At 41.8% G+C, this 25,194-nt stretch overlaps 1 protein-coding gene across 1 annotated transcript in view; it reads right to left on the bottom strand.

Moving 5' to 3' along the window:
- The window catches only part of MDFIC2 (MyoD family inhibitor domain containing 2), a gene marked incomplete at its 3' end in the record, with an annotated part of 37,172 nt that extends 12,109 nt beyond the window's left edge, over positions 1–25,063 (bottom strand). Inside the window, exons 1-2 of the mRNA XM_079964130.1 lie at positions 24,995–25,063; positions 24,726–24,858 (exon numbers count right to left, since the gene is read on the bottom strand). Coding sequence (XP_079820256.1) covers positions 24,726–24,858 — 133 coding nt within the window. The 5' untranslated portion in view covers positions 24,995–25,063. The remainder of the gene's footprint in view (positions 1–24,725; positions 24,859–24,994) is intronic.
- Between the last annotated feature and the right edge of the window lie 131 nt (positions 25,064–25,194).

The following is a 25,194-nucleotide window of genomic DNA, read 5'->3' as shown; positions in this document are numbered from 1 at the left end:
TGATGATGTATGAGTAATTCACATTGGTTTGAGTTTACTGGATTTGCTAATGCAGTAACAGGGAAGAGCTGATGGTGTGATCTTTGAAAGGAACATATAATCGGAAGTGAATTTTTGATCTCACTTTTTAAGTTCATATATGAGTGACTGGGTAAATTAGAATGTTTTTGGTGGCCTTTTAACTTTTATTTTTATTATTTATTAAAATTCTATAGTGCCCTTCATCCAGGCATCACAGGGTGGTTTATTATAATATGATGGCCAGGCACTTTGTCCCCATCCAAATCTCACATCCCATTCATTTCCGTTAACGTTATTGTTATTAAACTATATCCTGTGCACATGAATGTATCCTCAGAAACCACCTATCATCCCCATATAAAACTTGGCCTTTCAAACTATTCCCATCCTTCTGATAAATAACCCAAGCATGTTTAGTTTCCAAAGAGAAAAGGTCCCAGCTTTTGTATGTGATAAGAGCACTAGAGCCATTTTTGGCAAAATAAAATTTGCTGATTTAATAATAATAATAATAATAATAATAATAATAATAATTGCAAAGAAATTGTCTGACAAAAAAGGCTTCATTTTATTAAGAAATTCAGTACATTTCATCTCTGTTCTATGTATGAAAAGCTGAAATTCAAATTAAACAGATAAGTGTTCAACTCTGATGTTCCATTGTGTAGCATTGCCCATCTGTATGCAAAAACCTCAACTATATAATGTTCATATAAGATGTAATGCCAGTAATGTGCAATGACCAACATGCAAGTAAAACCAAGCCGAATGTGAACCTATATGGCTGTCTTAGCTACAAATGGATTTTTCTATTTTTTGGTCACTTATCACTTCTTGTCCCATGAGTTAAAACCCTCCGACAGACAATATGCATTAGATACCACGTGTGTAACTTTGACTTTCTGGAGTAATCTCTGTTGCATACATTTTCTTTTTCTTTCTTTTTCTTTTTTTAAAAGAGCATGTTAACTTTGCACATATTACAATGTGACATGTTAAAAGTATTAAAGGTAGACACTTGAGACACAGAAGGTTAAACCTATTTTGAAAATATGTATCTTTTTAATAGGTCTCAGCTACTGAAAGTATTAGAATAAATATATGGTAGGGCTGACATTTGGAGCTCTTTCGTCTCATCTCCTCCGCCCCCTTTTTTCAAATAAAGAAATATCTCTCTTGGAAGACATTTTGTAGCCAGACTTCCTACAAAATAGAAAGTGGAGAGATGAGAGAGAGAGAGAGAGAGAGAGAGAGAGAGAGAGAGAGAGAGAGGATGGCAGGAAAGGGAAGTTAAGAAAAGATTCTCTCTCCCACATTCAGTTTAATAAAATTAAAGCAATTTACGTAATATTGATATGTCGATATGTTTTTTCAATAATTTCCCCCCTGCAATTTAAATAAAACTCTCATCACTTCAAAAATTATAATTATATGTCTTCCTCCCACTTTGAAAATGGCAGAAGGTGCTCATTTGCAGAGTTCTACTCTTCAGATTTTCCCTGAGAATAGAAATGTCATGACTCAGTTAACAATGCTTTATTATTCACATTGATCTTTTTTTATAGTGTTCTTTATCTCAAAAACATTGTAAATCAGATAGCTTCCTCCCACTCTTTTGTTCATTTGCAAATTTTTATTATTCTCGTTTAAGAAAGCAATGGAGTGTCAAAAGTCACTATATATTGTTTATATTCTTTTTCTTCCTTTAAAATTACCTTTAACAATAAAAAAATAAAGCTTAGCATTTAGGGGGGAAATACCTGAATTTTTTAACAAGCGCAGAGTTAAGAAAGGAAGGCGTAAGATTTGCAGTAGTGCATGTGTGTGTTTGTGAATGCATACATAACCAGCCCAGCCAAAGACATTTTGCTGCCTGAGGCGAAGAAACATAAGAAGCTGCTATTCACATAATCAGACCATTGCTTCGACCCGCTCAGTATTGTCCACACTGACCAGAAGCAGGTACACACGGCTGTTGCTCACCCTCTTGAGAGCCCCCTGGCTTCTTCTAATGCAAACCTTAACAAACACAACTTTTTATTGTGAGGTGCCAGGTCCTTGTCATTCTTTCTCCCCCATTTTGCTATATTGGGCAAGCCAGGGGTCGGGGTGGGGTCAGGAGGTTATCATGGCCATGGTGAGCCTCAGAAATAACATTTTCCTCCCACCCCTCAACAATGAATGAACTTGAGATGCCTGGGATTGAAGATTGGGAGAACACAGCCCAGCAGATTAAGGAACAGCTGGATATTATCTGGAACACAGCTAGAGGTTATCCTGGAGTGTATATTTTGAATGCTTTGAATAATCATTATGTACATAGTTGGCAGGCGGAGAATCGGAAACCCTTCTCATTTTTCTTTTCTTTTCTTTTCTTTTCCTTTTCTATGACTTCTGTTTTTTCTTTCCTTTCTGCTAACTCTATCTATAGTTATGTAAGAGGATGTGGGTGGCGCTGTGGTCTAAAACACTGAGCCTCTTGGGCTTGCCGATCAGAAGGTTGGTAGTTTGAATCCCCACAACGGGGTGAGCTCCTGTTGCTCTGTCCCAGCTCCTGCCAACCTAGCAGTTTGAAAGCACGTCAGTCTGAGTAGATAAATAGGTACTGCTGTGACAGGAAGGTAAATGGCATTTCCATGCACTCTGGTTTCTGTCACAGTGTCCCGTTGCACCAGAACTGGTTTAGTCATGCTGGCCACATGACCTGGAAAGCTGACTGTGGACAAACGCTGGCTCCCTCGGCCTGAAAGAGAGATGAGTGCCACAACCCCATAGTCACCTTTAACTGGACTTAACCCTCCAGGGGTCCTTTACCTTTTACCCTTATATTTTTGTTTTTTAAATGTTTAATGAAGATACACACAGGAAGGTGATGGGTGGAAGATGAAAGGGCAGGGTATGGGGGAACTCCCAGGTGACAGCTGGGAGGGCTCACTTTCCTTTGTGTGGAATAAGGGTTAAGATACAACCTTAAAGAGATTGCTCCATCTTCATGGACCGCCACCACCTGAGTCCTTTCAGTTGTGGCATCTGGTATTTGGAATGACCTCCCTAAAGAAAGACGCCTGGCTTCATTCCTGCCTCTTTTTAGGTTGTGAAGACAATTTTATTTTGTCGTGCTTTTCAAGAAGTTTGGCTTTACTGTGAATTGTGTTTCTGTTTCAAAATTCTTGTGTTGATTGCTGTTTAATTTATATCTTTTAATTTTACTTTATGTTAAATCTGTTTTCTATTTTGGATTATATTGTCTTGAACACCCTGTGAACAGCCCTCCCACTAGATGTCAAGGAAATAAACAACTATCTGACTTTTAGAAGACATCTGAAGGCAGCCCTGTTGAGGGAAGCTTTTAATTTTTGATGTTTTATTGTGTTTTTGATATTCTGTCACAAGCTGCCCAAGTGGCTGGGGAAGCCCGGCCTAGTCTGACTGTAAAGAGGTGCCAGGAAGTTGCAGCAATGAGAAATCCTGGTGATTTCCTTGTTCCTCCTCTGCCCTGGGCAAAGTATCTTGCTGGTGGGCTGCAGTGACAGCACCCCAAACAGCAAAAAGTGTTTGGCTGTTCTTTCAGTTTCCGGTGATGTCCCAGAATGCAATTTGGTTAGCAACATTGTGGGAAATGAAAAGATCCAACATCTTGGCACTGCTTGGAATGTCGAGCTGGAAAATATTCATTATGAGTATGCTTCGTGCTGGCACCAGCCCTGATGCTTAGATTGCTAGAAGGCGCAACTGGTGGCTATAGCCATCAGTTCAGACAGCAGGTACTACAGTCACTCAAAATCTGCTCAACATATGGCTGCAGTACAAACTCACCCAGTATTGCAATCCAATTGAGCTGAAGGTCATTTGAACTGCTAGTTCTGCCTGCTGGAAGGTGTTTTCTTAAATGGCTGTCTACTTGATAAAACTGGATCTGATCAGTCCTTCCTATATTTTTTCCCCTGAAGCTTGCTGAAACCATCTATCCTGAATGTGCAAAACTGGGCTGAAAAATCTGATGGGAAACTTAGCAGTTGCTCACAGCGCAGGCTTGAAATTGTCTTAAACTAGGCTTTGTTTTGTTGTGTCATATGTATATGTCTGGCTGGGGTGTGCTTATTTGACAGGAAGTAGTCCTTCTAAGGACCTCTCTAAGAGGAAGGTGTACCAGCTTCTTACTGGAAGAAAGGCGTCTCTTAAATTATGGCCTGTATAGAGCTGTAACGCCAAGGGAGAGTCATGCATAAGATGTAACTCTGCTTCTGTATCAAAATTAGGCAAAACCCACCTTTATTCCCACTTGAAAAGAGGGATCTTGCTCTCCCTCTCCCTCTTTTTGTATCTGCTATATATTCAAGGCAAGCACTTTTTGCTGTCAGTATACTGCTATTGTTCACGACTCCAAATGTATTAAAAACACAAGGGCATTTTATGATGTGTATTGTGCATGAGAAATATTGTTACATGACAAGCTCCAATTGGCAAGTGAAAAGAGGTTTTATTGAAGGAAATCGCAGCAGCAAACAGTGAACTATGCAGAATAATGGTAATTGTTCCTTTAACATTGGCAGCACACGTTCACTTAATATGACTTGTTCCTCTGTCTCTGCCTCATCAAGACCCAGAGGACCTGTTAGACAAGCAGCCAGCCACCTCTCTCTGGGATCAAGCTGTCAATGCAAACTTGCTTTCTTTTTCTTTCTTCGAGCTAAGCTATACCCCCAGAGCTCCCAAAGCTTTTCCTGACTGAAAGCTTTTCTGAAAAAAAAAAATTTTTTTTTAAGCGAGCTCCGTTCTAAATTACATCACATGAGCACTTCTGTTCAGATTGACAGAACAAAAGAGGTGTGTTGGGAAAGGGGGAGGGGGTTCCAAAAATATAGTCTGAGTTGCCTCCATTTCACCGTAGGATTTGCTTCGTTGCAGCTGATCGGGGAGGTTGTTGTGTTAGACCTGCTTTACAAACAAAAAGTCCAGAATGGAAGTGTGAAATTAGTCAAATAAAAGTAACCATGTTCCCTACTTTATAAAAGACAGCCCTCTATTTTAATGGCTATTGGAGGACAGTCCTCTGTTTGATGGGCTTATCTAGTCCATGTCCTGTTTAAAGAGAAAGAACCGTAAGAAAGTTAGCGCAGAGGCCTTGCCGATTGAGCTGGCACACAGATTACCTGGTCACCCTCTTCCCCACTATGGTGAGATGCATTGCATTTCTGTTTAATGATTTATATATTTGCACGATATTTATACAATTATAAGATGCCATTCCTATGCAAATCTGCATCCACTTTGGTCCTCTCTTGGGGCGATTCGTAAGACACACACATGCAGGACAGTGCAGTCCTGGAAATTCTTGGTTCACATCTTGCCTCTGCTATGAGCACAATGGGTATCATTAGTTGGTTTGAATGTTACTTAAAAGAGTTGTAGTTTAAACTAAGGGCATAATCCTAACCCTAGATCTGCCATGTTAGGATGCCTCAGCCAGCAGGTTCCTGGCTCAGCTGGGCTATGTTGGTGTAAGACACCAACCTCAGCTCAGCCAGAGATACGATAGCATGACTCTTTCATTGTAGCTCAGCCAGGGCTAAACTGAGACTAGCAGATCTTACACTGTGTTAATCCTTGAAAAAAATGGCCATTCTGTTTCCCCTCTACCATTTTAAAGGCTTGTTTCCCCTTTAGGTCGACTCAGTCAGCAGTAGAGCAGCAATCCTGCTGCTGAATCAAGTTTGGGTCTGCTATACTTTGCATCAGTTTAAATTAAACAAGCATAAATTACACTGGCTTTGCATATTGCTACCTCATGATGTATTTCTGCACACACACAACATGAGAGCACGTCTTATTCAGCTCAGTAGAGTTTTGTTATCTGTTCACAGATAGCACCCATTAGATTATTGTGATGTGCTAAAACATGGGGTTGCCTGTGGAAACTGTTTGGAATCACTTAAATTCACCTCTAGTTTGCACTTTATGCTTAAAATCTGCAGTTACTTTGGTCTCCGAAGAGGTTGGGAAATAGGGCTGGTGAATCCTTGGGATGGAGGAAGGGAGGGGGGAAAAAAGAAGAAAAATTACTATGTTTATAAACGTGAAGGCACCTGGAGAAGCAGGGGTGTCAGGGTATCATGTAAAGGAACAACCCCTCAAAACACAGCTCAAAAGCAGCCTTCAAATTATCTCACTGGAACAAACCACATTCTTTCTAACCCTCTTCAGCAAGCCAGTCTGTGCTTTGCTTGGGGTATGGATAGCACAAATGGGGTTGGATAGTCATCAAAGTGCATCTCATGGGATATATTTGAAGATAACAGCAGTTTTTATGGAGCAGAGAAGGTGCAAGAATAACAGTGACAACAGTTTTCAACGTTGTCTTTGCTGGAAACATGGGGGGTTTTTTAGATTGCAGACTTGAGGAACCCTTTTTATCGATCTCTTGCCTCAAAATCCTACATGAGACTATATTGGGGTTGTTTTTGTGTGTGCCTTTTGTTCATGGGAATGTATTGCTAAAGTCTGTTGAGGATTACTAGTGTGACAGTTCTCTTGCCATGAATCTACTAGGGATTCTGTACCACCGTTTTGTGGGAGGTCTTTGAAATGCCTTTCATGTAGCAATCATTTCCCCCTTTCCTTTGTTGCTCTGAAATGGTGAAGATGGTATCCTCCCCACCCCCTGCAGCTGTTCCTCTTTAGAGTAGATACTAGATGGTCCAAGGTTTTGAAAATAAACGGTAAGACTTTTCATTGCTTGGTCTCCGATTTCTGTTCAGAGTTCAGAGCCGACATTCCAATGCCCACTCTCTCCATAACAGTTCTGAGGCTTAAGATATCACAGGGGAACCACTGTGAGGGACTGCCTGGACCCTGAGGAGCAGTGAGTGGATATTGATGAGTGGGCACCGGGAAAGGGGGCTTAGAGACTGACTAGGAAGAAGGGATCAGTTGGCTGGGGGACCCCGTAGCAGCCAGGGGATGAGAGTCAGAGGCAGGAGAAGCTGCAGGATTGGAGCATGAAGAACAGGTGGCTGCAGAGGGAGAGAAAGATCAGGCTGGTACAGAGTCAAGGGCTTGCACACCTCCTCCTGCTGCCCCCACCTCTCCTGCTCCACCGTCTCCCAGGACCAGAAGAGGATCAAAGTGAAAGGAGCAGAAACAGGTTACATGCAGGTGAAGTATTTGTCTCCTTGTGTGCTCAGGTGCGGGAGATACAATGAGGTCAGGGTGGGGCCTCTCTGTTGTTGCAACTGCCTCATTGAGTGCACATCTAGGAGTAGCTGGGAGATGTAGGACTGATAAACATGCCTTTTCCCTAACTTATAATCTTTTGACCATTTTTGTTGTTGTTGTTAATTCCATCCCTTGCCTCGCAGTGCCATGACAACCACCCAGAGAACTTTCTGCAAATAGGAGGCATGTAAATGTTGTAATTAAAAATACAAAAAATAAAATATAGGAACAACGTACCTCCCTTGAAATGGGGTGCTCACAAAAAACCGGGAGACCTTAAACAAAATGAAGATCATGCTGGTTGAGGCTGCTTAGTAAAAGATCAGGAACTCTTCTAAAAACTGGCACACTGAAGAATACACACAGATTGACACAGAAAACCATCTGCATTCATAGATCTGTGTGGCAGAGTGTCATCTGAGCCTCTCTGCATGAACCAAGATTTATAAGTGACTATTGAAAATACATTGCTCAGTGGGAACACACACAAACACACATATACCCAGATCAATTATTATGTGAATTTTTGTCTGCTTAAAGATCTTCATTCATTCTTGTTCATGGGGGAAAGAACACGTATTTCTGGTGTATTGCTTTTGCTTCACAAGCAGGCTGCATCACTCACTAAAGGTTGCTTTCTCCATGGATCAAAATATCAGCATTCCACCTTGAGCGTTCTATGATGCTCCAAATTAACCAGTCACTTGTAGCCATTCAAAATAATGTGTGAGGGCTCAAACTGTGTAGGGCAGAGCTTTCCATACTGTGTGTTGTGACATGTTAGTGTGTCAGCGGCAGTGTGTAGGTGTGTCACGCGAACACTCCTCGTGTCTTATAACGGGTTAGTTTAACCCCCCGGTTTGCTAGTAAAACTGAATTACTGTATCACGAAATGATGCAAGTCTAAAAAGTGTGTCAACAACTTGAAAAATTTGGTAAGCTCTGGTGCACTGCCCCCAGTAATCCCATGCATGTTGGCTGGTTCCACAACCAATTCACTCCCCAAAATCTTGCAGGAAGATTTTGAACATGATTAGAATCCTGAGTGCTCAGTGTTCCCAATGGCAGAGATTGGATTTCATGCTCAACTGAATGTGGTTCCCTGGGTCTTGTCCTATCTTGGGCTACAGCTACCTCCTGTTATCACCAGCTTGGGCACCTTCTTCCATACCAACAACCCCAGGCCTTTCGACTGGGGCAGGGGCGGGGTGCAGCTGTCACTGAAGTACTGGTGGGCTTGGGCTGCTGCACAGTGGTGAGTGGGTGTTCTTCACTGTGTTTTATTTATTTATTTTAAAATTAACGTGGTTGCATATTTTGTAACATTGGAAAGTGCCCTGGGATCGCTATGAAGAGTCCTCTCCAAATTCAGTAAATAAAGCCACCATTTTAGAGAGGCATATGAAACATCTTATGTTTCAGTAAATAAACATTTGATATTCTTTACACCAACATCTTTTCCTGTTATGATTTTTACTAATGGTGCGTTCATAAGAAATTCAGAACAGAGAAAGCGTTACCGCTGTATGTTAGCATGTTAGCATTTTAGATATAAAGAACGCTTCAGCTGGGAAAATTAAGAATTAGTTAATTGGTTACAGAGCTTTAATTAAAGGTTACATATGGACTACTTCATATTTTTATTCTCTGTAACCAACTGGCAAGAACTAAACTTCTGTGCCACAAATTAGAGCACAAGCTTGTTATTCTTTAACCTGCAGAAACAGTGCAGGATGAATGTAATATATTTTATGTGTTGCGTGTGCTTTTCCCTTTCACTGTATCCACATCCAAGTCACAGGTAAGGTGATTTATATTTAATAGGAATCTTATGGGACCATCAAAAAGGGCATTTATTTGCTACTGAAATATCAATTAAGATAATATGCAAAGTAATACAGTAATCAAATAAACCTGATGGATAACATAAACTTTCTCCCCCCACCCCACCCCCCAAAGCTGCACAGGCATGCTAACAAATCTATTTGATCAATATATGGGATGTAAAAAAAGAAAAGGAAAAGAAAAGACAAGATTGACTGATGAATAAAATGAAACTGACACAAATAGGCTGACAGCCAGTTTTAAGTCTCTTTAGGGCAAATGCAATTAACTTAGAATAATAGACTCAAATTTGATGGTTAGAAATGCATTTTTATTAACTATCACAGCCTGAATCATTATGTGAGCTTATGAATAAAATTGTACTTATATTTAGCATATGTGTGTGTATATACATATATCAAAGTATATATTAAGAAAAGGAGAGAACATTGTTTTTAAGCATCAGAATGGGAAGGGGAGGGTGAAGAAACCTGATGAGATTTTAAATAAAGATACATATACAACCATATCTGTAAATATAGCAAGTATATAAGGATGTGGCGCTTAGATATACAGTATAGCATAGATCATCACCTCCCGCCAGCCATCTAGTCTCCCAAACTCCTAGGCCTTTTGGGATATAGATCTGCAATCAGGGTTTTTACCAATTTCATTCTGAAGAAGAGAAGTCATTACTAGAAAACTATGCTCATTCTCTTTAGTTTAATAGCTTTTTAAAATGATTCATTTAAGGAAGAAAAGATTAACACTATATTTACCAAGTGTTTTATTTCTGCTAGCAATGCCATCACAGTGACATTTTGTAATCTATATTTAAACTTTTTCTTTTCTTTTCTAAAAAGTAGTGGAAGGATTGGTAGTGTCGACATTTTTTTCTATGGCATGTTTGTCATTGGACCCTATTTGCACAAATAATGTTGTTCTAAAACAAAAATTGATGGATGTGAGAAGAGGAGGAAGAGGAAGAGGAGTTTGGATTTGATATCCCGCTTTATCACTACCCTAAGGAGTCTTAAAGCGGCTAACAATCTCCTTTCCCTTCCTTCCCCACAACAAACATTCTGTGAGGTGAGTGGGGCTGAGAGACTTCAGAGAAGTGTGACTAGCCCAAGGTCACCCAGCAGCTGCAGGTGGAAGAGAGGGAAGCAAACCTGGTTCCCCAGATTATGAGTCCACCGCTCTTAACCACTACACCACACTGGCTAGAGAAAGAGGATATGAGCTGAATATGATGTGATATTCAGGGTTAGTCTTCAGGATATGACTGTGGATTGACGCAAAAATGTGCCCACATTTTTTTTCATCTGGTCATAACTACAGAAGTTACTCTTGAGGATCCTTCACTTTTTGAGGGAAACCTTTTAGATAGAGGGTGAAAGTAGCTTTGCTAGAAAGAGGGGTGGATGTGATTATGGGTGTCAAGTCTTTACAGGATTCCAGGAATTGGGATTCCAAGATCCAGAGACAGCTGGCTTGCCAGTCCAAGGGGGCTATTAGCAGGTGTATGGTCTCCGATGGGCAGAAGTTCCAAAACAGCAATCAAGGCTCAGATGGACTGGAAGTAAGTTTGCAGTCAAAACTAGACATGGTTAAGTTCCAGAGCAGCAGTCAAGGATCTGGCAGACCAGGAGCAAGAACAGATTAAAAAACAGACAGACTACAACTCTCTGAATTCCTGACCATTGCCCAATCTCTCCATTTACCGGAGCACCACAATCAGTCATCTGTGGGGCAGGGAGGGCATGAGTCTTTTGCCTGATCTCTCCAGATTCTTCTTGTGGTCTTACATTCCCTTTTCCTTGTATGCTGCATTCTTGGAGACAATCATCTCCCGCTACACATGGCTAGCATTTAATCCCTTCAGTAACACCACATGTAATCAAGCCCAAAGTCTTCCATTCCACTAGAAATTTTATACAGGTGTGAATCTTTTAACTTTCGGATTTCTTCCTTCTGTGCACAATGTACCAGAAGAGTATCCCTTAAAAGCTTAGTCTCTCTCTCCCCCCCCCCCAATTAACCAACTTAAAGGTTATTTCCAAGAGTGAAAGCAGTCAGTCACTTGACTAAATTGCCTTCATTTTCATGTTTACTGCATAGTACATACGCATAATGTCAGTTTTATAATTTTAGTTTGCTATAATTTATTATTTACTTACCTTTATTTGGTAATTTATCACCTGCTCTTCATTAGAATCAATCCCAGAGCAGGATATAACATAAAAATATATAACACGTAATAAAATAAAACAATCTTTTATAAAAAAAAAACAGCCAGCACAACAATAAATCAAATTTATATCACAGTATCACAAGCACAACGAAACATCTAGCCAAATGCCTCAGAAAATAGAAATGTCTTTGCAAGCACAAAATGAATTGAGCCAGAATGGTTCTAAACTAGTGGCTGACTTGAATACTGTGGGGTGCTGAAGGCTGTATATGCACGTTTTGTTCTAGAATCAATGGAGGCTGATTTTTCTATATACACAATATAGATCCACTGCATATTTTTTTGCCCCTGAAAAGTGCTTCATAAGAATCTTGTTTTATTTCAAAAATGAAAGCAGACAGCAGATTGGTTCTGCATTACTCTATAATGTGTCCATTTGAAAGCAGATGATCCTGTCAGGTCTCCACACCTGTCCAATGGTGCTGTGGGTGGGCGTCTACAAAGATCTAAATCGCCACTTCCTTCTTCATTCACCTGCAACATGTGCAGGGAGAAAAAGGTGTGGATTACCTAATCAGGGAAGGGTTTTCAAATGTGTATTAACTACACCTATCCATGTGGACAGCAAAATCTAGAACCAACCTGGATTGAAAGTATCCAGTGGAGAATGAGTGCGGATGATTCTAGACTGAGAAAAACAACATTTTGGGGTCCTATAACTGGGTTAGTTTGCATGGAGCCAAAATCATAAACAGGGACTGGTGGTGCCTGCCTGATTATTTTTCCAAATAATGGCAAAAAGAACAAACCACAGGTGCAACAAAATCACCAACCCAGCACAGAGAGCAAGGTACATCACATCCTTCATTCCGATAACCACCATTCCATTCCATTTGAGCACTTGAGACATGTGCCCCCTCCACCATCCAAACTAAATGGCTTCCTAAATAAGCACAAGAACAGGTGTTTCTGATGGAGGAATGGAAATAAATTGTAAAACATCATGTGCAAAATTGGTAATCTCAGCTCATTAGTGCCAGCTACTGAATTTTTTTTTCCATATTAAAAAGAGCAAAGTGTGAGAGACTAGGATGCACATTTTAAGACATGCTGCTTAACAGTCAGGTATTGCCACCCCTTCTTAGAAATCTGAATTAGCCTCTGACATGGTTTCCTCCCCCGCCCTCAGTATAATCTAGTTGAGACACAAGAAACATAAGGAGAAGCTTTATACTGAGTCAGGCTCTTGGTCCTTCTGGCTTAGTATTGTCTACACAAACTGGTAGGAACTCTCTGGGTTTCCAGACAGAGCCCCTACCTGCTGGAATGCTGGTCCTTCTTCAGCCACTGAGTGGTGGCCCTTCAATTCTTACTCTTGCTTGCAATTCAAAAGTCATTTACATGAGATCCCTGCATTGTAAAGGGTTTGACTAGATGATCCTCAGGGTCTCTTCCAATTCTACAATTCTAAGATTCATTGCATCTGAAGAAACAAAGGAAATCATGTACGCATGTAGAAATGTCTGTATTTTCACTCCTACATCCCCCTCACTCAACAAACACGGTTCTCTTGCACACAACTGACTTCTCTGAATCACAGCCTATGCCTATGTGAACTCTCTCTTGCACAGTTGATATAAGAAAGGGGCAACTTAGGAATGGTGAGTAAAACAGGATTTTCAAGTTTCTGCTTCCTGTGTGTTGATATGAACCCTGCTGAAGCCAGGAGTGGGCAGAAGAAGCATCTGTGCTTCTGGAAAACCTTGTTCCTGCTGCCAATGGCTTGGTCTCAAAGATGACTTGCATGTACAAGCAGGCATTTGTGCTTGTGCAAGGCAGCCCTGATTTTCCCATTCCCCTAGACTAGAGTCTCCCTTGCCCCTCAACTCAGCTGCAGGTGCTCAGGACGGAGGAAAGAGGAAAGCTTCACTGTGTGAATAGAGTTTTGCACCACTCTTCTATGGCTCCCACCCCACATGTTTGCAGCTGCCTCTGCTGCTGCTTCTGCTCCATGGACTTGGTGTCATGCCTTTATTTCTGCCACTGCCAAGTCTGAAGCGAGAGGCAGTCCAGGAAACAGGGCATCGGAACGGCACCAGAATAATCCACCCCAAGTCCAGCAAACACAAAGCTCTGCACTCGATTAGCCTTTCCTCCCCAGAGAATCTCAATAATATATGTGGCTTTGCGTGTTTTTACAGATGGAAGAAAGACCATAGTGATCATTTGATTCAATGGCTAAATAATACAAAGCATAGAAATCCATCCAGTAATTCTTGAAGTGAAGTGGAGGGAATTAACATCGCTGAGTGCATCAGTGAACAATGTCAAGCCCAAAGAGTCAACGCAAGGCCAGTTTTGCATCTCACATTTAGTGCTCAATCCCTTTCTTGATGAAGCGAAAGGGGGGGATTTGCTGTTGACTTTGATGGAAGCAGGATCAAGCCCTTTCTTTGCGAGCAGTGACATGGAAGGTGGTGTTATGAAGAATGATTATATTTAAAATAGCTGTGATGTAATATCAATGTCAAGTCCATTATTTAAACAGATGTAAATTTGCTCTGCTCTTGAACTCTGGTGAATTTTGATGGCAATATTAAAGGGATACTATTAAAACTACTTAAAACATCTATTTGTTGGAGAGAAAGGAAGGAGAGAACATGTGTACATGGCATTGGTGGGGACCTGGTTCAAACTGCTTCCTTAATCACTTGCTGCAATTATTTATTTGTAAAGCTTCTTGTATTCTAGCAAATTATAATATGAATAAGCAGCTAAAAGAGGAAACAGCAAACATATATAGGATCATGTGCATGTACTTAAAATTAGCTTATTTAGGACAATTTTTTCACACATCTGTAGGTCTCCCTCCTTCCAATGAGCTCAGGGAACTAAAGATGGTATTATCCCATTCTGAGCTCACACAGCTATGGAGCCCACTCTCAATACCAGCCTCTGGCAACTGCCAGGCCCCCTAACCCCAGCCAGTTCTACCAGTACTGGGATTTGCCTTGAAGCCAATCCAGTATCTGGTGTTTGTGTCAGCCATTTACATTTCTAAACTATGCCCCTGACATAGTGCCAGTCCATGGAATTGTGGGAAATTACAATGGCTGCCAGGTCCAGCTCACAGCCAGCTCAGGGATAATAGGAACTGGAGTCTTGCAACACCTGGAGCTGAAAGTTCTCCTTCCCTCCCTATAGCAATGTTTGAATTTAGTGTCAACAAAAGGATTTGGGAAACTGGGGAGGGGGGCAATGAAACTCTGAAAAAGGTTGTGTTGCCAAACTCCAAACCCCTCATATTCAGATTTTTCTCATCCATTAAAGCTGGCACTTCTTTTAAGGATAACAAGCATATATTTCTCAGTCCATTATCACAATGTCTTGAGGAAGGGAACTTGCCATTAATAAATGCAGAGCACACGGGTCAAAAATATCAATATGAAAAATGGAAAATATTTTCAAGTATTACATTAGTGTCAAAACTTCGGCTGATGGAGAAATCTGAGGAAAGTAATGCGCAGTAGAACAATGGAAAGAGAAGTGGCAGTATTTTAGAAGAGCGCATCGGCTCTCTGCATATCCTGTATTACAAGGCTAATTGCTTGGTTTTGAAAATGCAATATATATATATATATATATATATATATATATATATAGGCTAATTGGAGGGAAGTGGCGAAAGTGCTCACATTTCCGAGTCAAATTGTACCATTAACAGGACATTAGGGGGCAAATCAGATTCCTTCCTAGATTCCAAAACAAAACCAAGCTGACCGGTGAAACCCCCAAAGCTTGAGAAGGGAAGGGATGAAGTGTGTGTGAAGGGGAGGAGGAACTGAAGGAGTGAAAATGGACACATCTTTCCATCCCTAATAGGGAAGGAAGAATGAAGAATGTAGGTACTTGGAAAAATAAGCAGAGGAAGGGTATTGGGGGAAGACATTGCTGTCCCTAAACAGCAAAGAGGAAGGGGTGTGCCTGCAATTCTCCCTGTCGCAGCCACTATCTGCAAGGTACAAAACTTCATGCATTAATATTGTTTATGCTGCATTGTCACTGTAAAAGGGCTCTGTCAGTAGTGCCTGCTGCGTTTTCCAGAATTGGCAGTGATACTATAAGGGATATCGAAGTACCCATTTTGTTGCTCTGGGGCCCAGACATTTTCCACTGTCTGAGTATTATATACAATGGGACGGAAAGGTACAAATTAAGTCATTTTACACATAAAACTGTTTCATTTGAAATCTAGTTAAAATTATTTTAATGACTTACGTAAAGTGAAATATCAGGTTTTCCCTTTATTCCTTCTTCTCGGCTTTGGCGTCACGCAGGCATATTAATGATTATTTGTCAAAGTCACACTGTTTGCTTACAAGGTATGAAGGCTTTTTAGACACTATGATGACAGCTTTTGATTCGCTTGATAATATTTGGAGTAAGCCATAAAAGCCAATCTCTGAACTAACAGACCACTTTTATTGGCTTTTAGTCCCATTACTGCTATCATAAGTGGTAAATTGGCCTAATTCAAGTAATGCTGCTGCGTCATACTGAAAAACCACTGCTTAGTTTTCAACTTTATTTATTTTTACATGGTTGTACTTTAAGATATGATGGTTAAAAACTAGTGCATCACAGCCCTACCAGAGGTCCCCTCTGGGGCATGGCCCCTAGCAGCCTGTGAGAAAGTGTGCACTCCTGGGTTGTGGTTCTACTGCTGCACCTATTTTGTGAATGAAATGTTCTCCGGTATAAAGCGTATTACAAAGCCCAGGCAGGAACATATGGAAAGCAGTGCATAAGTCAAGCCAGGACTTCAGTTGCTGCCAAATTATAAGCACAGGCGGGCTTTGCACAACAACAGTGAACTGTACTGTACTCGATAGGCTGTCCCCCAACTTTGGGCACAGACCAGCAAAAGTACAGCTATGGTTCTCTGCAGTGCAGGGGCAGGGAACATTTATCAGCTGCATTCCCTTACAAGCAGCCACATTTCAGTATTTTTACATGGTTTACATATTTTATTGGAAGATACCCAGAGTGGCTGGGGTAACCCAGTGAGGTGGACAGGTTATATGGAAGAAGAAGAAGAAGAAGAAGAAGAAGAAGAAGAAGAAGAAGAAGAAGAAGAAGAAGAAGAAGAAGTTGTTGTTGTTAATATCCTGGGGAGTCATCTTAAGGAGAGGACACAGCACTGCCTCATTCAAGACAGATGGTAGCTCCCTCTTCTCCATTCAGTTCCTCCCTGGACCCACCCATTCAGCCATATGGCTAGCTCTAACTGTGACATCCAGCTCTGTCTGAATCTGAGTGGTTTTATGCCTCACAAAGTTGTTACAGTAGGCCTCCCAGGGTGTCAGAACAATGCTCTTTTAGCTAGATGACAAAAGGCCATGTGCCACTGAAAAAAGCTCTGCTGGACGGCTACTTGCAGGTGCAACAGTGCCAGTGAAGTAAGTTCTATTTACCGCCACCATGTGGTGGGCATGATGGTGCCACCTCACCTGTGTTTGGTTAGATTTGGACTGAGTCAGCATCAGAGTCTCATGCAAAAGTTCACTCTCACACAACACAAACACACAGGAGTTTTATTTCAGACTGGTTTGTTTTAATGGTAAGAGATTAATATCATCTTTATTATTTATAGTCTAGAGAGTAATTCATGATTAAATAATATAAGAAGCCAGGCTACAAATTTACCTCTTAATTATAGATGCGGCAACACTGCTAAATTGTGTTCCTGTCTCCACTAAGTAATCTCTGGAATCTAGCAGAAGAAACTTGGCACCTGAGCCATTCCATCAACGTCGAAAGAAAGTGTTCCCCTTCCTATTCAAACTGCTTGCAGGGATTTTCCAGCAAAGCTGAAGTGAAGTCTAATTTGTGCTAGTAATTAGTACAAAGATGCATTGTCAGCCATGAGGCCTTTAAGAAAAAAATTGGCTAGAGAAGCCCAAAACACCCAACTACTACTTCCCTTGTCTTTTTTGTGATCTTCTCTCTCTCTCTCTCTCTCTCTCTCTCTCTCTCTCTCTGTGTGTGTGTGTGTGTGTGTATGTATGTGTGTCAATTTCAGGTTCTTCTTTTACTTTTGTCCCTATATTTGTTTACTTGCTGTTTGTCTTCTTAGATCACAAGTTGCTTTGGGATGCTTCCACGTCAAAAGTGACAAAATAGTAGCATCAGCAGCTTTGAATCACACATTGCTCCCATAGTGGTATGTGGTCTATTTCATCCCAATTTCCCATCCTGAAAAGAAAAAAACCAACTTTTAAGCCTCATCTCTGCCAATTCTGAAAATACTGTGTCTGTAAATGTTGGTTGATCCTTCACTTAGTTGCAGTGTATAATCTTCTAAGTACTACAGCTTGATAAGTGTACAGAGAGATGTTTTTAATCTCCTTCCCTGCCCCACAAGCCTCCTAAAAGTGTCTCCTGAACGATGTGGAATGGGGTGCAGCTATGTCGGAGTACAGTAGCAGTCAGTGGCATTGTCGCCACTCTGACCTCCCCATCTTCCTTCCAGTAAGGTAAAAGGTAAACAACCCCTGGACAGTGAAGTCCAGTCAAAGGCAACTATGGAGTTGCAGCACTCATCTCACTTTTCAGGCCGAGGGAGCTGGCGTTTGTCCACAGACAGCTTCCCGGGTCATGTGGCCAGCAGGACTAAACTGCTTCTGGCACAATGGAACACCTTGGTAGAAACCAGAGCACACTGAAAAGCCTTTTACCTTCCCGCCACAGTGGTACCTATTTATCTCCTTGCACTGGTGTGCTTTCAAACTGCTAGGGTAGCAGGAGCTGGGACAGAGCAATGGGAGCTCACCCCATTGCGGGTATTCGAACCACCAACCTTTTGGCTCAGTGGTTTAGACCACAGCACCACTCACATCCCTGGCTCCTCCCAGTAGGCCTCAGCAATGCTGGTGTTGGGAGGTCAGTTAAGCGTCATCCTAACCGCTACTGCCATGCATGTGAAGAATCTTTCACAATGTGGGCGGGAGGAGAAAATTTCCTTCTCCAAACTTCCTCCCATATCTTACTATCCAAGCCTACCATTTAAAAAAAGTTGTAACAGGTAATATCAGGGAACCTGTGTGAAATTCTCAGTTGTAACAGAAATATTCTACTGGGAAGATTAATTATTTCAGGCCTCCTCTGGTTCCTTGTTCTGCTGGAAATGGCAAGATTACTAAGGAAGGTTAAAGATTTGGAAAGGGCCAAATGTTTTTGAAAATGGGAGCTTAGATGGTGTTTTGATGCAAGCTGAGGTGAGGCAAGGCCAGAGAAAAGCACAATGAACAGCTCCATGCAAGGTTCAGGCATGAGAAGAGAGCCCAGATGTTGCTTCAGAAGCAGTTCCTTTCAGGACTGAGCCTTATATAGGAGCTACAGCTCCATCTCAGTAGCTGAGATGTGTATCACTATGTAATGCATATCATTTTAAAAGGGCCCAGTCATTCGTAGCAGAGGCTTGTTCCTATGGAGTTGAGTTGTCTTTGGGCCAGAGGGGTAGTGGCCATGCGCACTCCTTGCAGAAGTGTTCCCTGTAGGGCTGGCCCCGAGGGGAATCCCCCCTCCCACTGGTTCCTAGCCACAAAGAGGGGAGTCTGATCCCAGGGTCTGGAACCATGGCAAGTGGGCTAGCTAAATCCCCATCTGTACCCTGGAGCACTGAACCTGATCAGGAGTGGGGAGGGTGGAGGCACTATGGTGGCCTTTTTGCATTTCTAAAAAAAAACACACACACAAAGCAGAGAAATTTAGCAGAGCCTGGGAAATGGAAAGAAAAGGGAAACACAAGAATCTATGGGCAGTATAACCAAAAAAGCAAGTGTAGGGATTTCTATTTGTGCAACAGAACTTCTGCTTTGTCTCTGCTTGCCTTACGCCCATGCGCTCCCACCCTCCACCAATCTGCTCAAGGTGGTTGGGGAGAAGCCCAGAGCAAATTTAGGGGGCATGTGACAGTAGGGCATGTTGAATTATTCAACTTTCAAATTCCCAAATGGAGGGGTGCGATGAAGTTGTAACATGACTTAGGAATTCGAGAGATATTTTGGTCAGATTAATATAATTTAGTTTTGCTTGGTAAATAAATTGTGTGTAAAATTGCATAGAAATCATTAAAAATGATTGCCAAGTACTTGAAGTTGTTGTTGTTGTTGTTGTTGTTGTTGTTGTTGTTGTTGTTGTTGTTATTTAGCATTACTTGACATTTTCAGAAGGTAGGATTATTGTTATTTTGATTTTCTGGCAGCAGTTTATATGCTGCTTCATCAGACATAGACTTAACAAGCTAAATGTTCTCCAATCACATAAATAGTAGCATATTTGAATTCCTCACATCCAATGCATGTTCCAGCCATGCAAAAGCACAAAAGAGGTGGCTGAGGAGAAAGTGCAGCCTGGGGAGAGTCCTGATGGTTCCCTACCCATGCTGTAATTCCTGAGCTGTTCAGTGAGTGTTAAAGGTAAAGATAAAGGGACCCCTGACCGGTTGCGACGTTCTTCTCGCTTTATTGGCCAAAGGAGCCAGCATGCAGCTTCCGGTTCATGTGGCCAGCATGATTAAGCTGCTTCTGGCGAACCAGAGCAGCGCACGGAAACGCCGTTTACCTTCCCGCCGGAGTGGTACCTATTTATCTACTTGCACTTTGACGTGCTTTCAAACTGCTAGGTGGGCAGGGGTCAGTGAGAGTTAGATGGAGTCAAAAGAGTTTTAAGAATGAAACATTATTTAAAATAGACAACCAGTATTGGGAAATTATCAGGATGGACAGCACAGCTGTCTGGCTGGTGCTGTCCTAACAGAAGCATTTCCTACACCTCCCTAGTTACTGTAACATTGTTTCTCTGAGTGCATTTGAAATCCTTCCCTTCCCAGGAGATTGCATTTCAGAGTTCAAGAGCCACTCAGCTTATAAAACTGCAATTAATAGCAGCAAGCTGGAAGTATGCTACATTTGATAGACTCTGTGCCCACTGGAAGGGAGTCTTTAAATCTGCTTTTTTACAACTTAAAGGAAGGGTTGCATTGATTAATTCACTTGATCATAGGCCCGAAGCTGACAAGGCATCTTCCAGAGATTTTAGCCCTCTGGGATTGGCATCATCACTTTTCGGTCACATTTTGCCCTGCTCTTTAAAGTGGAGAGGAGTCACCTAAGGTTACACAACTTGTGGTTTAAATATTTTACCTGATGCCCCCATGTATAAGTAACTCTGCCACTAGCAATCTTTTGCTAAAATACATCTCTGCTCCAAACTTCAGTTAACTAAAAAAGCAAGCTGGTTTAAAATGGGGGAGAGACCTGGCTCTTTCCTCTGAATGACTGGCTGCATGCACACACATACTTTCCAAAAAGCTCCAACAGTGTCCACAGGTCACCACATTTTGTCAGGAAGGGTCATAGCTCAGTGGCAGAGCATCTACATTGCATGTAGAAAGTCACAGGTTCAATCCCCAGAATCTCCCCGTACGGCTGGGAAAGAGTCATTGTCTTATTGAGCTAGATGGACCAATGATGAGACAGCTTCTGGTGTTCATATGTAAAAATCCCAACGCTACAGGTCCTCCTAAATTTTCTACTGCATGCCCTCCTTTAAAATAGCATGGGGTGCCTTCCAAGTGTGGTTGGACTATAACCTCCATAATCCCTGGCCATTAGTCATGGTAGCTGGGGTTTATGGTAGTTGTATTCCTACAACATCTGGAAGGGAACACTTTGCTTGCTCCTGGAATAACATATGCCAATGCTTTGTTAAGAGACGGACTGCAAAACACCTAGTCTCTATAATTTCCCCCATTTAAAATCTGCTCTTCCAGCAACAGCAGCTTGTGCTGATGGGAATTCAAAGGGCTTAACCTTGGCTGGATCATGTCCTACATTTGTGGCTCCTTCTCCTTCTCCTTCTTCTTCCAGGGGCTGATGCTACTGGAATCAAATATCAAACAACCTCCTCAAAAAGTGCATGGCTCTGTCTTCGGCTCAGCATTTCCTCCACGAATGAAGCGGGTTATGACCTAGAATTATAGAATCATAGACTCATAGAGTTGGAAGAGACCACAAGGGCCATCGAGTCCAACCCCCTGCCAAGCAGGAAACACCATCAGAGCACTCCTGACATATGGTTGTCAAGCCTCTGCTTAATGACCTCCAAAGAAGGAGACTCCACCACACTCCTTGGCAGCAAATTCCACTGTCAAACAGCTCTTACTGTCAGGAAGTTCTTCCTAATGTTTAGGTGGAATCTTCTTTCTTGTAGTTTGGATCCATTGCTCTGTGTCCGCTTCTCTGGAGCAGCAGAAAACAACCTTTCTCCCTCCTCTATGTGACATCCTTTTATATATTTGAACATGGCTATCATATCACCCCTTAACCTCCTCTTCTCCAGGCTAAACATGCCCAGCTCCCTAAGCCGTTCCTCATAAGGCATCGTTTCCAGGCCTTTGACCATTTTGGTTGCCCTCCTCTGGACACGTTCCAGTTTGTCAGTGTCTTTCTTGAACTGTGGTGCCCAGAACTGGACACAGTACTCCAGGTGAGGTCTGACCAGAGCAGAATACAGTGGCACTATTACTTCCCTTGATCTAGATGCTAGACTCCTATTGATGCAGCCCAGAATTGCATTGGCTTTTTTAGCTGCCGTGTCACACTGTTGGCTCATGTCAAGTTTGTGGTCAACCAAGACTCCTAGATCCTTTTCACATGTACTGCTCTCAAGCCAGGTGTCACCCATCTAGTATTTGTGCCTCTCATTTTTTTTGCCCAAGTGCAATACTTTACATTTCTCCCTGTTAAAATTCATCTTGTTTGTTTTGGCCCAGTTCTCTAATCCGTCAAGGTCGTTTTGAAGTGTGATCCTGTCCTCTGGGGTGTTAGCCACCCCTCCCAGTTTGGTGTCATCTGCAAATTTGATCAGGATGCCCTTGAGTCCATCATCCAAGTCGTTGATAAAGATGTTGAATAAGACCGGGCCCAAGACAGAACCCTGTGGCACCCCACTAGTCACTCTTCTCCAGGATGAAGAGGAACCATTGATGAGCACCCTTTGGGTTCGGTCAGTCAGCCAGTTACAAATCCACTGAGTGGTAGCATAGTCAAGCCCGCATTATAGCCAATAAACACTTAATGGATACATTATAAAGATCACAACCTCTTACTAGTGCACACAATGACGGCACTCGCAGCACATAACGTATTATTTTGCAAAATGAAGCTCTGAGGGCGCAAGGCACTATATAAAGAGAGCTACTACGCCATATCTTTATGGCATATTTCTTCCACTGTGTGGTTCACGGTTGTTGTTTTTAGAAGGCACAAGTAATCAATACAAAACCAGGAATAAAAATAACTTTCCTTTAAAACTGGATGCTAAAAGAACATACTGCTTTCTTGCTTTTGCAGACAGGATCAGGTTCTACTATGCAACTCACTCTTTTTGCTGAGAGACCTGAAAACTAATATTTTTAAGTGGTGTGGAGCACAAATAAATAAACATAAAAACCATTAATAAAACATTGGGGCAGCAGAGAGGGGAATCCTGTTCATCTTTCTGCTAGTTGCTTCCTAACACACCCAGTGCCCCAAATCGTCTGGTTCTATCCCTGCCTTCACATTGATGACTGGTAGCTTGCTGTCTATAGAGAAGCCAGAACTACATCTCCCTTTCCCATCACACCACAGAACTATGAGAACAGCCAAAGCTTAGAGGTGGAGCATCTGCCGTTTATGCAGATAGTCCCAGGTCCAATCACCAGCATCTCCTTGTAGGCCTGGATACATCCCCTATCTGAAACCCTGAAGATCTGGATGGACCAATCTCTTATTCAGTATGTTCCTAAAACAAGTCATATGTGTTTCAAGACCAGTAAGCCCAAATCAGCCTCTGTAGGCATCCAGGAAAACCTTCCAGGTAAGAAACTCTGGTACACTGCACATTTCATGTTACAAACTAAGCAAACTGAAAACAGCTACGTGTTACTGATGACCACTCTGATCTGCAGTGCTAATACATTCATCAAGGGTGGGGGACCAACAGTTCAAAGGAGTTCAAGGTGGCATACATGGTTCTACACCTCCACAATTACCTATGTGGTAGGTTAGGCTGGCAAACAATGGCTGACCAAAGGTTACTTTGTGAGCTTTATGGCTGAGTGGAGATCTGAACCCTGGTCTCCCAGGTCTTAGTTCAATATTATAACCTTACTGACCTGTTTTGGGGCACCATCAGTAGCAGATTCCCATGTGCTGCACTTCCCATTGGCACAGTGAAAGCCCCTACAGTGGTGGAGTCCCCTGCCGGTGGGCAGGCCCCTCCACCAAATGCTATTCCCCCTCCAGTAGCAAAGATAATGGGAGTTGCTCTCTTAGTTAGTATACCTATTGCACAGGAGTAATTGCGCTAATGCCACTGTAGCAAAAACAAGAGAGACCTGTAGCATTTTGAAGACTAGACTTTGTCTACGGTGAAAGGCAGTCTATACATTCTGGCGGTGCCGGATTTACATATAAGCTAAACAAGCTATAGCTTAGGGCCCCACTCTCTTGAAAAAATTCAAAGGAAAAAAAAACCTAGACGTACATTTCCAAAATATAAGATAAAAAACAAATAAAGCCAACATACAGCAACAGTATTTTGTATTGTGTAGGCTCCTACGATGTAAGTAATGGGCCCCACCTGCTATATAAAGGACCCCACTACCTTCAGTAGCTTAGGGCCTCATCAAACCGAAATCTGGCCCTGCATACTGGAAATAAATAAATACATCGTGGCATCACTTTTCATAGACAAAAGACGTTTTCATACTATGTGCACCATGAACGTTCAATGCTGCTGCCTGCAGTTTACAACCAGGATAGCGCTGTCATCCTCTCAGACTAAATGTGTTAGTCTTTTGGCAGCCACAGTTTAAAACTCTGTTGTTTCCATTATCATGCAGATGTGAGAACAACATGCAGCTATGTCGAAACATTGCGTATTTTTGAGACAAAACATGTTCTTCTCCTTTGCTCCTTCTAATTCTAATGTATTTTTCAAATGAATCTGAGCAACAGCAAACCAAATGCCACCAAGACATGCAGCTATCTTCCATTAAATATTTTAATGTCATTATTTGCATTCCAGCCATAAACTTTTGCCAAGCATAATTTCGCAGATAGCATTTCTCTTTCCTGCATCCTTACTTTATGTCAGATGCTTCAAAAATTCATTTTGACTGATGAGTGGCACCTATGGCTAAAATTTATATCACTATATCTAGAAACTAGGCCCACTTCCAATGGGGCACCTGAAACTTTCCTTAGATTTTTTTTTTTTTTTTACTCAGAATTAAAAATTTGATTACTGAAAAACAGGACTCTCTAAACTTTAGGCCAAGCCCCAGAATAAGCAAAATGCACTTGCCACGGCTGTGGAGTTAGGAGTTAACCACTGTTGAATTAGACTTGTGGAGTATTACTGTTATTAGGAAGTATTTCCAGTGATAAACAGTACAACTCACCTTCTTTCAACAACGTTGAAGTATTTTGCTGGTCATTTTCAAAGCTCGGTGTTGTTCTAATTTTCACTTTGTCTGTCTCTGCTTCTGACATCTACGTTGTAGGAAGTAAGATAGTATCAGTAAGTTTGAAGTTTGAACATGGTGGAAACAATCCCTGCAAAGTTAAAACACTTTATGCCTCAAAGATTTCTCTACTCAAAAGTCCCACTGAGCTCTGCAGTCCTTACTCTTCGGTATGCAGGTATAGGACTAAAGACTTAATTATATCCCATTGTAATCCATGCAATGTGCAGTGTCTAAGCGTGTCTACTCAGAAGTAAGTATGTCCCACTCGGTTCAGTATAGTCTCCTCCCTAGCAACTGTGTTTAGGATGGCAGCTGTACAACACAACCTTATTTCTGCATGTCTACTCAGAGGTAAGTTCCA

The sequence above is a fragment of the Podarcis cretensis genome, assembly GCF_951804945.1.
Source record: "Podarcis cretensis genome assembly, chromosome: 2".
NCBI classification, from domain to species: Eukaryota; Metazoa; Chordata; class Lepidosauria; order Squamata; family Lacertidae; genus Podarcis; species Podarcis cretensis.
The sequence above is the reverse complement of the archived record's forward strand: the minus strand, read 5'-3'. Positions and strand labels throughout refer to the sequence as shown.